Genomic DNA, 11,955 nt, shown 5'->3' on the forward strand with positions numbered 1-11,955 from the left:
TAAACTCAGCAATAAAAATGCACAGTAAACAAACTGGAATCAACAATGTAAACATCAAAACATCATCTAATAACAATGAGTTCCGGGTACTCTTTCAACCCAACTCTAAGAAAATTAGCTCATCACCACAGGTTGGTGAGCTAACATACAACAAGAGTACATAATAAAAACAGAAACTTTAAAATGTACTAAAAACAAAACTCAGGAACTATCAACAGCCGATAGCCCTGAAGCAGTGCTCACCAAAAATTACAAACAGAAATACTAAAAATTGAAAACAGAAACAGTAACATAAAAATATCCCCAAAGAGCAAAATAAAATTCAGCGAAGCAGAGAAGAATAGAGAGTGTCCTACAAAAATGCCTTTATCCCTTTCTTTATAGCTGATCCCAAATCACCTCCTCCACCGTACGTATGCTCCTCGCTCTACTCGATTGTGGGTGTCCCTTGCGTGATCAGCAACGCACCACAAAAGCAGCTCCAGCTACCACTACTAACAACCTCCAGCTCATCAACTTGTTTGGATTTTTCTGTGTCTTCAAAAATCGGGTAGGGTTTGTGTTGTGGGTTGTTCGATTCAAGAAAAGAACCATGGTGGGGTTAGGGTTCTGTGTCTTCGATCGATTATGAAGGGCGGTCTAGATCGGTGAAGGGATTTGGAAAGAGCTGTTGAGATGAGGGTCTAGATGGAGGTGGGTTTTCTTGGACGGTTTGAGTGCTAGGGTTTTTTTTTTCTTCCTTTCTGATCTTTCTCACGATTCTGCCTCTGTCTCTTGTTTCCTTTATTTTCTTTCTTTTCTCACTTTTCTTCTTTTCTTCTTTGGGCCATTGGTTGGTTGGTTTTCATCTGGCCCATTCTTTTATTTTCTTCTTTTGATTTGGCTTTTTCCACCTTTTTTCTTTCTTTTCTCACTTTGGGCTTCTGATCAACAAAGGATTGGCCCAATTTTTCTTCATTCTTTTTGCTTGGAGAAATAACACTAATTTGGGCTTGAAACATACAAAATTAGTCCATTAACTTTAAAATCAGAATTCTTCACTTCAATGCAATATTTGGGGTTTTAATTTACAAAAGATATCCTTTTCATTCCCATTTGAACATCAAAACACATGTTCAAAGTCAAAAATCATGGACTTATTAGGTACAGTTTCTCTAAATTGAATCCTAGTTCAAGACAAAACAAAATAAAATAAAATATTTTAACTTAATAGTTAATTTTATTGTAAATATTATATAAAAATGAATAAAATAAAATTATAAATAAGCAAGGAAATATCTTTAGTTAGAATGGTTCAAAATAACAACTAAAATAAATAAAAAAGTTATTGAATTGTTAAAAATATATATTTATTATATATATGCTATAGAATTCATAATTATATTATATTTATAAATCTTTGAATTTATACACTTTTATTTATAGTTTTTATTTTATTTTTTAAATAATAGGCATTTTGATAAATAAAAAATTGGTCAAAGGAAAAGTCCAAACCAACTAGCTAAATCATAATGCTTGGGTTAGAAAAAACCTTATTACGAAATGAACTTTGTAGGTGAAGGCAACAAAAAAGAGATTTTGAGACTAACTTGCGGACTAGGGTGTTAAGAGGCCGAGCCGAACCGAGTTTTGGTCTTAAAATATTAAGTCTGTGTTTAAATGTGTTAGTTTCATCAAGTTTGTTACCTGTTATCTCTAAAGTACGAACACAGGATATTTGAGAAAAAATGCGTGTCGGACACGTGTCCGACATGGACACATTCCGACACGCGGTCAACTTTTTGGGACACAATGACTAAGGGGACACGCGATTTTGACCGAATCCGACACGTGGTCAATATATTTGGACACGTTTTGACATTTTTTTTATAAAAAATAAAATAAAATTACAATTAAAAAAATTAAAAAAAATTTATTAAGATTTAAAAAGTTAACAAAAGTGAACCCTATCTTATCTTGTTGGACGCTGCCTCATCTCTTCTTCGTGGTCGTCGTCGGATCTCTACTTCTCCTCCCTTCTTCCTACCCTAAACCACAAATTGCAAGCCTTTGGACTCTCCCTTATCTGAACTTTGTTTCTTTTCTTCCTGTGTCATTCAACTTTCTGAGCACCGAAACAATTAAGCAATTCAATGAACTTCCTAAAAGGGGGGAATAAAAATCCTGAGAAAGTACCTTATGGTTATGGTCATCCATGGGGGAAGGGAGAGAGAAATGGAGTGTTAATATGTGGGATGATGGAATGGTGAAGAAGATGAAGATGAAGATGAAAATGATGATGATGTAGATGTTGATTGGGATTTTGATTGTGATGGCATAGAGAGGAGGAGACAGCAAGATTCAAAGAGAAGTCTATGTGATTCCAGCTCTCTGTCTCTTCATCCCAATTATTATGTGTGTTTCAATCTTCATTCAAGTGGAAAAGAGTTATGTTGGAATAAGAATATTCCCCATATTGTTACAGATTTGCTGTATATAGTTGTTAGGATTAATAGCCTATCTATTTTGTTAGTTTGTTAGATTCTTAGGATCAGATTTGTTTTGGTTGTTACGAAGAATAACAACCGTGCCTTCAGCATTGTGTATTTAATGGCTAGCCAATTGTAAAGTTAAACAGAATGAATGCAATACAAAGTTACAATTTAACATGGTATCAGTGGTACGATCTAAACACTTCCGCCTATCCTTTTTCTGAATTCATTGGCTAGCTTTGCCATGGTGATCGAAGGGGTTAGTGGCTCCAAACCTTCTGACCCAACTTCACCTTACTATCTTGCGGGATCCGATAATCCTGGCATTATTTTGACAACAGTAATGCTGAAAGGTGATACCAACTATGATAATTGGGCCAAATTGATGAAAAATGCGCTCAAATCCAAGAATAAGATGGGGTTCATCGATGGTTCCATAAAGAAACCAGCACAAACATACCCGGTTGAATGGAGAGCGTGGGAGATGAACAACTCTATGATCAATGGGTGGATTCATAACACCATTGATCCGAAGCTTCAGCCTTTTATTAAGTGTTTCGATGAGGTAAAACTTCTGTGGGACGACTTGAAGGAAAGGTATGCTGTTGAAAATTTCTCAAAGCAGTACCAGTTGAAAGTCAATCTTACCAACATCAGGCAACGTGGAAGCAGCATCGGAGAATACTACATGCAACTGCGCGCTGTGTGGGATGAACTTCAAAGCAGCCAAACCCACCGTTCATGTGTGTGTGCTGGTGACTGTGTATATGCGAAAGACGTCGAAGATGCAAGGGAGCATGATCAAGTGTACACTTTTCTTATGGGATTGGATGACTCTGTCTATGGGAATTTGCGTTCCCAAATCCTTAATACCTCTCCTTTACCCACGTTGAATAAGGTTTATGCTATTGTCACCCAGGAGGAAACTCATCGTGCTATTGCTCGACAACAAACCCCAGCTCCTAATGCAGTGGGATTTGCGGCTCAGAGCCGTGACAACTATGTTGAACGTCCGCCATGCATTCATTGTGGAAAAACAAACCATGAGGCTTCTCGCTGTTGGCAGAAATTTGGCTATCCTCCTGATCGTGACAGGAACTTTGGAGGCGATCGTGGCAGGGGGAGAGGCCGCGGTGGTCGTTCTGGAACAGATAGATATTTTTCCAGAGACCGAAATTCATCACACGGAGCTTCGCAGACCAAGTCACTAGTTGCAAATGCAGCGCAACTATCTGAACCAATAGCTCAAGCGAATGCATTCTCAGTCTTAACGCCAGAGGTGGTAACTCAATTACTTTCCTTGGTTGACAAATCTCAGCCGACAATGGACAAGCTCACTGGTAAAAATGCTTTTTCTACTTGGCTCATTGATAGTGGGGCATCCAAACATATGACAGGAAGCCTGGAATTGCTCCATAATATTACAAATATTTCACCATTGGCTGTTGGTTTACCTAATGGCAATGTTACTTACGCCGTTAAGAAAGGCTCCATTTTACTTGCTCCTTTGGTGTTATTATCTGACGTATTATTTGTCCCACATTTAACCTGCAATCTTATATTTGTGTCTCAGTTGTCGCAACATCATAATATCCAAGTTATATTTAATGATGAAAAATGCATTTTGCAGGACCGCAAGCTGAGGATGGAGATTGGATTGGGTGATCTTCAAGGTGGTGTGTATGTGTTTCGACCAAATCAAGCTGTTGCTCTTGCTGTTCGTTCTTCTGACTCACCAGAATTGTGGCATCAACGCTTCGGCCATGCATCTCATGACGCTATTTCTTTGCTTTCTAGTTACATTAATTTTCGTGACGATCATTTAAGTAATAATGCTTGTGACGTTTGTTATCGCGCAAAGCAGACACGTTCAATATTTCCACTTCATGACCACAAAAGTAATAAAGTTTTTGATCTGATCCATTGTGATATATGGGGTCCTTACAGTGTTTCCTCTTTGAATGGTTCTCATTATTTTCTTACGATTGTTGATGACTACAGCCGTGTTACATGGGTTCATTTGATGCGTGACAAAAGAGAAACATTTGCTTATTTCTCTAAATTTGTTAACATGGTTAATACTCAGTTTGAAGCAAAATTTAAAATTGTTCGTTCTGATAATGGTACTGAGTTTAAATCCAAACAGATGTGTCAACTATTTTCTGACAGTGGTATGATTCATCAGACCTCTTGTGTCTATACACCGCAGCAAAACGGATGCGTCGAAAGAAAGCATAGACATATCCTCAATGTGTCTCGTGCCCTCTTATTTCAAGCAAATTTGCCTACACGGTTTTGGGGGGACTGTGTTATGACCGCAGCACATATAATAAATAGAACTCCTACAAGGCTTCTTCAAGGCAAAACTCCTCATGAGTTGCTATTCGGGTGTGTTCCTCATTTTGATCATTTTAGGGTCTTTGGTTGTCTATGTTATGCTTCCATGCAACCAAAGCCCCAAGAAAAATTCAGATCTCGTTCCAGGAAGTGCATCTTCATTGGATACCTATATGGTGTTAAAGGATGGAAGGTATTTGATATTGAAACTGAAGAATGCTTTGTCTCACGTGATGTCAGTTTTCATGAAACCATTTTTCCATTTGCTGATCTTAATATCATTCCTCCTGCTCCGGTATTGCCTCGTTTTCTGCATGATGATGAAACTACAGTCCCTGCACGATGTGATACTCCATTACCAGTTGAACCTTCTTCGGATTCTTTACTTATTGTTGATCAGACACAGGTCCAAGGCATTGACTCTTCAGCCGAACCAGTTGAAATTTGTTCTGATGACTCTTCAGCCGAACCAGTTGCAACTCGTTCTGATCCAACACAGGTCCAAGGTGTCATTTCTTCAGCAAGTGACAATCCCGCTGCTGAGTCCCATCTATCGGGTGTGTCTCGATCCTCTAGAACAAGAAAGCCACCTTCATACCTCAGTGACTATAAGTGCAATACGGTGAAGTCCTTACCAACACATACACTCACTTCTCAGATCGCCTCTTCCACTCTTCCCTCAGGTATGCGATATCCAATTGTTAATTATGTGACAACTAACAGATTTTGTCGAAAACATCGCGAGTTTGTTGCAGCGATTGATGCAGGTAAGGAACCAAGATCGTTTAAAGAGGCAGTGGCTCAAAGTGAATGGCGCAAAGCTATGGCAGATGAAATTCACGCCCTTGAAGAGAATAATACTTGGCGTATTACAGACCTGCCTCCAGGAAAACAGGCTCTACCGTGCAAATGGGTATACAAAATTAAATATCTTTCCGATGGTACTGTGGAACGCTACAAGGCACGTTTAGTCATAGCAGGCAATCATCAAGTTGCGGGCGAAGATTTCACTGAGACATATGCTCCCGTTGCCAAAATGGTCAGTGTTCGTGTTTTTCTTTCAGTAGCAGCTGCTAAAGGGTGGCATCTTCATCAAATGGATGTCCACAATGCTTTTCTTAACGGTGACTTGCATGAAGAAGTTTATATGCGTATTCCTCAAGGCTTTGATAAAGCTCATGAACACAAGGTATGCCGCTTGCAACGTTCATTGTATGGCCTTCGTCAATCTCCTCGCAACTGGTTTGCTAAGTTGAGTGTTTCCCTCTTACAATATGGCTTTGTTCAATCTCAAGCCGATCATACTTTATTCACTTTTAGCAGTGGGACCACGTTCCTCGCCTTGTTAGTTTATGTGGATAATATTGTTTTAGCAGGAAACGATTCTGATACTTGTGCCCAAGTGAAAGCTTATCTTAACAGGTGTTTCAAAATTAAAGATTTGGGGCTTCTGAAATATTTCTTAGGCATTGAAATTTCCCGTAACAAAGATGGAATTTTCTTGTGTCAACGGAAATATGCATTGGATATACTTCAGGATACCGGTTTGTCAAATTGTAAACCGGTCTCTTTCCCCATGGAACAAAATCATCGTTTGGCTCTGGATGATAGCCCTGCTTATATTGATCCAGCTCGATATAGGAGGATAGTTGGCAAATTGGTCTACCTCACTATCACTCGACCTGATCTGACTTATGTTGTTCATATACTTTCTCAATTTCTGCAAGCACCAAAAGAGGCTCATTATGAAGCTGCCATTCGAGTTCTCAGGTACATTAAGACAAATCCAGGACAAGGCATTCTTCTCTCCTCTCATAGTGATCTTCAGATACACGCTTTTTGTGATTCTGATTGGGCGAGTTGTCCTTTAACTCGACGCTCTATTTCTGGTTTTTTTATTATGCTTGGCTCCTCCCCTATATCGTGGAAGACGAAGAAACAATTAACTGTATCTCGCTCTTCCGCCGAAGCTGAGTATCGTTCTATGGCTGCTGCAACAGCTGAAATGGTCTGGTTGAAATCTTTCCTTGCTTCGTTACAAATACAACACAATGCACCTATGGAACTATGCTGTGATAATCAATCAGCCATGCACATTGCGGCAAATCCGGTTTTTCATGAACGAACCAAGCACATCGAAATTGATTGTCATTTTGTGCGCGAACAATTATTGGCCAAAACTATTCGAACTACTTTTGTTCGTTCTCACATGCAGCTAGCAGATATCTTTACAAAGGCTCTTGGTCAAGCCTCCTTTCTTGCTTTTCTTCCCAAGTTGGGCATTTCGAATCTCCATGCTCCAACTTGAGGGGGAGTGTTGGAATAAGAATATTCCCCATATTGTTACAGATTTGCTGTATATAGTTGTTAGGATTAATAGCCTATCTATTTTGTTAGTTTGTTAGATTCTTAGGATCAGATTTGTTTTGGTTGTTACGAAGAATAACAACCGTGCCTTCAGCATTGTGTATTTAATGGCTAGCCAATTGTAAAGTTAAACAGAATAAATGCAATACAAAGTTACAATTTAACAAGTTAAATGAAAAATGAGGATAACATTTAATTTTTATTTAAATATAGTTGTTTTCTAATTTTTAATTTTTTTATTACTTTGGAAGTGCAAATAGCTAAACAGTTCACTTACTCGCTGATATATATTAAAAATAATTTAATATCAAAACGTGTCCTAACATGTCGAAATTTAGTATTTTTTAAAATTAACGTATCGAAGTGTCGTGTCGTGTCCCGTGTCTGTGTCCGTGCATCATAGCCTGTTATGAATATAATTATCGGCATGTGGCCTGACTTATTTACAAAAAATTAAAAATCTAATTTAGCCTGTTTAAAAAAAATAAGATAACAAAAATTTATCCAAACAGAATATACAATCAACAATCCTAGTAATTCCATAAGTATTCGTAAATTCAATGTATATCCAAACAGCATAATAAAGAACAAAAAAGTATGTTTAACTAATAAAATGGAGAGAAATAGATTGAGGAGAGAGAGATGGGTATTACAAATAGTATAAAAATTTATAAAATAAAAATAAAAATTAATATAGTAAGCCAGCTCAGGCTTTAAGGTTGAGCTTTTGAATCGGAGCCTGAGATCATTTTATTAAACGAGCTTTTATACAAGTCCAAACCTGGTTCTAACAACCAATATTAGGCATGTAAGCTCATGCCTTCACGAGCCGAGCCAAAGGGCCCTGAAAGGCCACTGGTTCATTTATTACCCATGTTGCATGCTATAATTTATTTTGACAGTAATAGCAAAATTACCTGAATTAGTTTAATTAGTTACCTGAATTAACTATGGTTATTTAAATCATGTTCAGTTATGTTTGCCTAAACTCACGTTCATTTGACTCATACTTAAAGAACAAGTAATCACTATGTATTTTTCTCATTCACGTAACCAGAGAGGTCGAGGCTCAATGCAAGGTTTGTCTCAAGAATTCAACAACACATTGAAGGAGATATGTGGGAATAATGAAATTACAATGGTTATTGAGAAGGAGTTGTTCAAAACAGATGTTGAAAAGAACAATAATAGACTCTCACCGTCATTGAACCAAATTACAAGTTTTATATATCTTTAACATGTCCTCTCACACAAGAGTTTATTGGACTTGAACTCTCACACAAGAGTTTATTGGACTTGAAATGTGAATGATGCATCAAACCCAGCCTATCTGTGTTAAGAAATTTCACAAAAGTGAAAAGCGGTGAAAATCGAACCGGTAACACCTAGACTCTGATACCATGTAAAGAATAATCTCAACATAAAAGTTTAAGCTTGGAAAAGAAGTTACATTAATAATTTTATATGTCTCGGAAAAGAAGTTACATTAATAATTTTATATACAAGTTTATTGAGAGAGAATGAGTTAAAGCTTCTTGAAAAGCAAAAGTCTATGAAGGTCTCGTTGATCCATAAATAAACAGGGAATGTGGTTCCTCTAAAGGAGAGTATTGTTGAATTAAGACAATGGGATAAGAAGAAATGCTCTACTTATGTGATGATTGGGTTTGGGATAGGTGATTGGGTTCAAATTTGGGCATCAAGAAGAGCAGATGAAGATGCTCTTTGCTTGGATCTCGTTGTTATTTCAAAGAGAGATGTTACTATTTCTTTGGAAAAAAGCTGGGCCAAGACTAGAAAAAGAAGCATTCGTCATGAAGTAGCCACCCCAAGTAAAAGATGTAAGCAAATCTGTCAGCATTGAGTAATCTTTATGTAATTAGATTGATTTGATGATTGTAGTGTTTTCATTTTTTGTTTTGATTTTCTGTATAATACAATGTTAGACACAATCATGGATTTGGCGAGTTTGGCGTAGTTCATTATGGTGTATTGGCTGTGTTTCTTTACAAAGCTAGGCCGTGCTTTTGGCGTAAATCACATAATCTGTTTGCTTTCTTGCCATTAAATTTTCTTCATCCACACAGGAGAATTGGGTTAATGGCAAGAAAGCAAGCTAAACTCTTTAATTTAATTGTTCAGTCCTCAATGAAATTGCTTCAAAAAGTGATGTTCTACAAGCAGTGATTGAATGGATACAGTTTCTCTAAATTGAATCCTATTAGCCCAACAGTTCAATAGATTTAGTCTAAGCAATAACATTGTGTTACGATCCCATTTGCAAGATATGGAACTTGAAGTCTTACATTGGTTATATAAGCAACTAATGTGAAGTTTATAAGACATTGGACACTTATACTCTTTGAGCTAGTTTTAAGGAGGTTTCTTATCACATTGGCAATGAATTTGCATACTTACAAATGCTGTTAATTCAAGGATTCCAAGCAAGATGTGGCGCAGTATATGATCATACACTGCAAGTGCAATATCATTGAGGATACTGAATTTTAAGTTCTTTGGGATTTTGGTTAAGAGAGAAATAAAGAAAAAGTTACAACACCAATTTGATAACAAAATTCATAACAAATATTTTGTATAAAATAAGAATATGAGACAAACATATAATGAAGTTGGAAATATCCTTGTGTCCTAAATCAGCCTCTTCAACAAAGAAATGAAGTAAACAATTAAAAGCCCTTTTCCTAAGAGTCCATCAAGCTTCATATCTCTTCTTATCAAAACCACAAGTGCCCAAACCAATCCAACAACCAAAAATGCCAATGTCTCCAAGAGATATGGATCTCTAGGAATCACTACAGGTTGTGGGTACTGTGACCATGTTGAAGACACAAGAGACAAGCCCAACCCAACAACAGCATTGAAGATAGAACCAGCATAGCAACCTGATATTGCTATTTGAGCACCCTCTGGTCCACCATTTAAAGCCATAGTCACATTTGTCATCAAATCCCCGAGTGAGTTCCCCCAAGCAAGAACTGTTAACCCCAATATTGAAGGACTTATTCCACATATGTAGCCAATTGAAACCAACAACCCCACCAACTCTTGAGCTAAAATGTAGCTCCAAGTCACACTCATTACAAACCCTCCTGCAAGCCAAGCAAAGTGCCTTGGTGGCTTTGACATTTCTGTTGTGAAAAATGCAATCACACCAAATATAATTCCAACCAATAATCCAATTCCATAAACAGTAAAATTTGTGCTCGAAAAACTGTTTTCCTTATAAGGGTACCACAGGACAGACAAGAGAAGAGGTGCTAATATCACTGAAGAAACTGCATAAGGCTTTGACCAATTCTCTTCACCAACAATAGGAATTGTCAACCTTGTAGGCAAGTAAAGGGGCATCTCCATGATATAAAGCGACATTCGATATATTGAAGATATCAAATTCATGTCACATACTTGAGCACCATTTTCAACACAATCAATTGATCCTTTATCTGTACCATTTATGAGAAGAGGCACATTCAAGTCATCACCAGAACTTGAACTAGTACTCTTCATTTTAGCATCATCAACAGAGCCACCCTTCCATCCGGTAGAAGAAGAGACACAAACAACAATCACATACACCACATACATAGAAAGAAAACCAATTGCTCCAAAAACATTGATCTCACCCGTGATCAAAATACTAAACAAGTAGACAATAGCCGAAAGAAGAAAACAAACATCTCTCAGAAAATCAGATTTTATCACTCGGATCCCCCTTTGACTTATTGAAATGCTCACTATCCCCACCACAACACAGGACACAAAGGAAACACCCCCAAGAACTGTGTTAAAGCCAATGCTGTGAGTCCCATTACCCTGAAAAGAGACAAGGCTTGAGAAAACATCATTGGCACCATTGCCAAGAGCGACAAGGGTCACTCCAGCAATTGTTGGGGACAACCTCAGTGATTTGTATAGGTTATCAAGGGAAGGACAGAAATATTCAGAAGTTGTGTTAGCCAATAGATGAAACATGACTAAGAGCCAACAAATTAGGAGACTAGGACCCAATAAAGGGAAACTCCCAAATTTGCAATAGAAAAGGTAAAGGTAATCAATATAGCCCTGAGAGACACATGGGTCATTGGATTTAAGGTACATACACTTGGCTTTGTAGTCACCAATGGTGTTTAAGCTCTTGCAATCATTCTCACTATTGCCATCAAAGGAAGAGAGGTTAGTCTCAACCACAACTTCGGGAGAGTGGAAATAATGAACAATCACATAAGCAAAAAACACAGGGAGGAACAACTTGTTCAAGAAGAAGGTGTAATTATAAGTGTAAATGTAACTCATGCGTTTGGAAATAGAAACTGTGATAGTCATGTTGAGAGAGAAATGCTTAAACCCCAGTTTCAAGCACAAAGAAAAGAAAGAAAGTGCAAGGTTAACACGTGTTTGAGCATGAAGAAAGAGAAGCAAGGTATAAATCAATGGAAGGAGAAGACCTCAAAAGTTTGTTGCTTCCAATGTTGCAAACGTCATTCAACACATGGGTGGAAAGAGTCAAAAAGATTGGTTTCACACCGCCTCCAATTATAAATCAAAACCATGGGGACAAAATGCATATTTTATGTTGGCAAATGTACTTTTATTGTCGTTGGAGAAGAAAAGTTAGAATATCCACGTGGATTTTGTTTTTGTTTTTTTGTTTTTTATGTCAAGATCCGTATTTGCATACTAATATAAATGTAATTATTGTAAAAAATTTCATCTGCAGCAATCGTAGAAATGACAAACCCTCTTATGTTTTGAGTTTCAT

The 11,955-nt window shown here is 37.4% G+C and overlaps 1 protein-coding gene across 1 annotated transcript; it reads right to left on the reverse strand.

The window, feature by feature from the left end:
* Window positions 1-9,824: 9,824 nt before the first annotated feature.
* LOC133317611 (cation/calcium exchanger 2-like) lies at window positions 9,825-11,519 on the reverse strand. Its single transcript, XM_061519470.1, has one exon. It carries the CDS (start codon window positions 11,517-11,519, stop codon window positions 9,825-9,827), a length of 1,695 nt encoding a protein of 564 aa, XP_061375454.1.
* Between the last annotated feature and the right edge of the window lie 436 nt (window positions 11,520-11,955).

Source organism: Gastrolobium bilobum, unplaced genomic scaffold (assembly GCF_033153095.1).
Source record: "Gastrolobium bilobum isolate Gb01-03AN ecotype WA unplaced genomic scaffold, APGP_CSIRO_Gbil_v1 utg65599, whole genome shotgun sequence".
NCBI classification, from domain to species: domain Eukaryota; kingdom Viridiplantae; phylum Streptophyta; class Magnoliopsida; order Fabales; family Fabaceae; genus Gastrolobium; species Gastrolobium bilobum.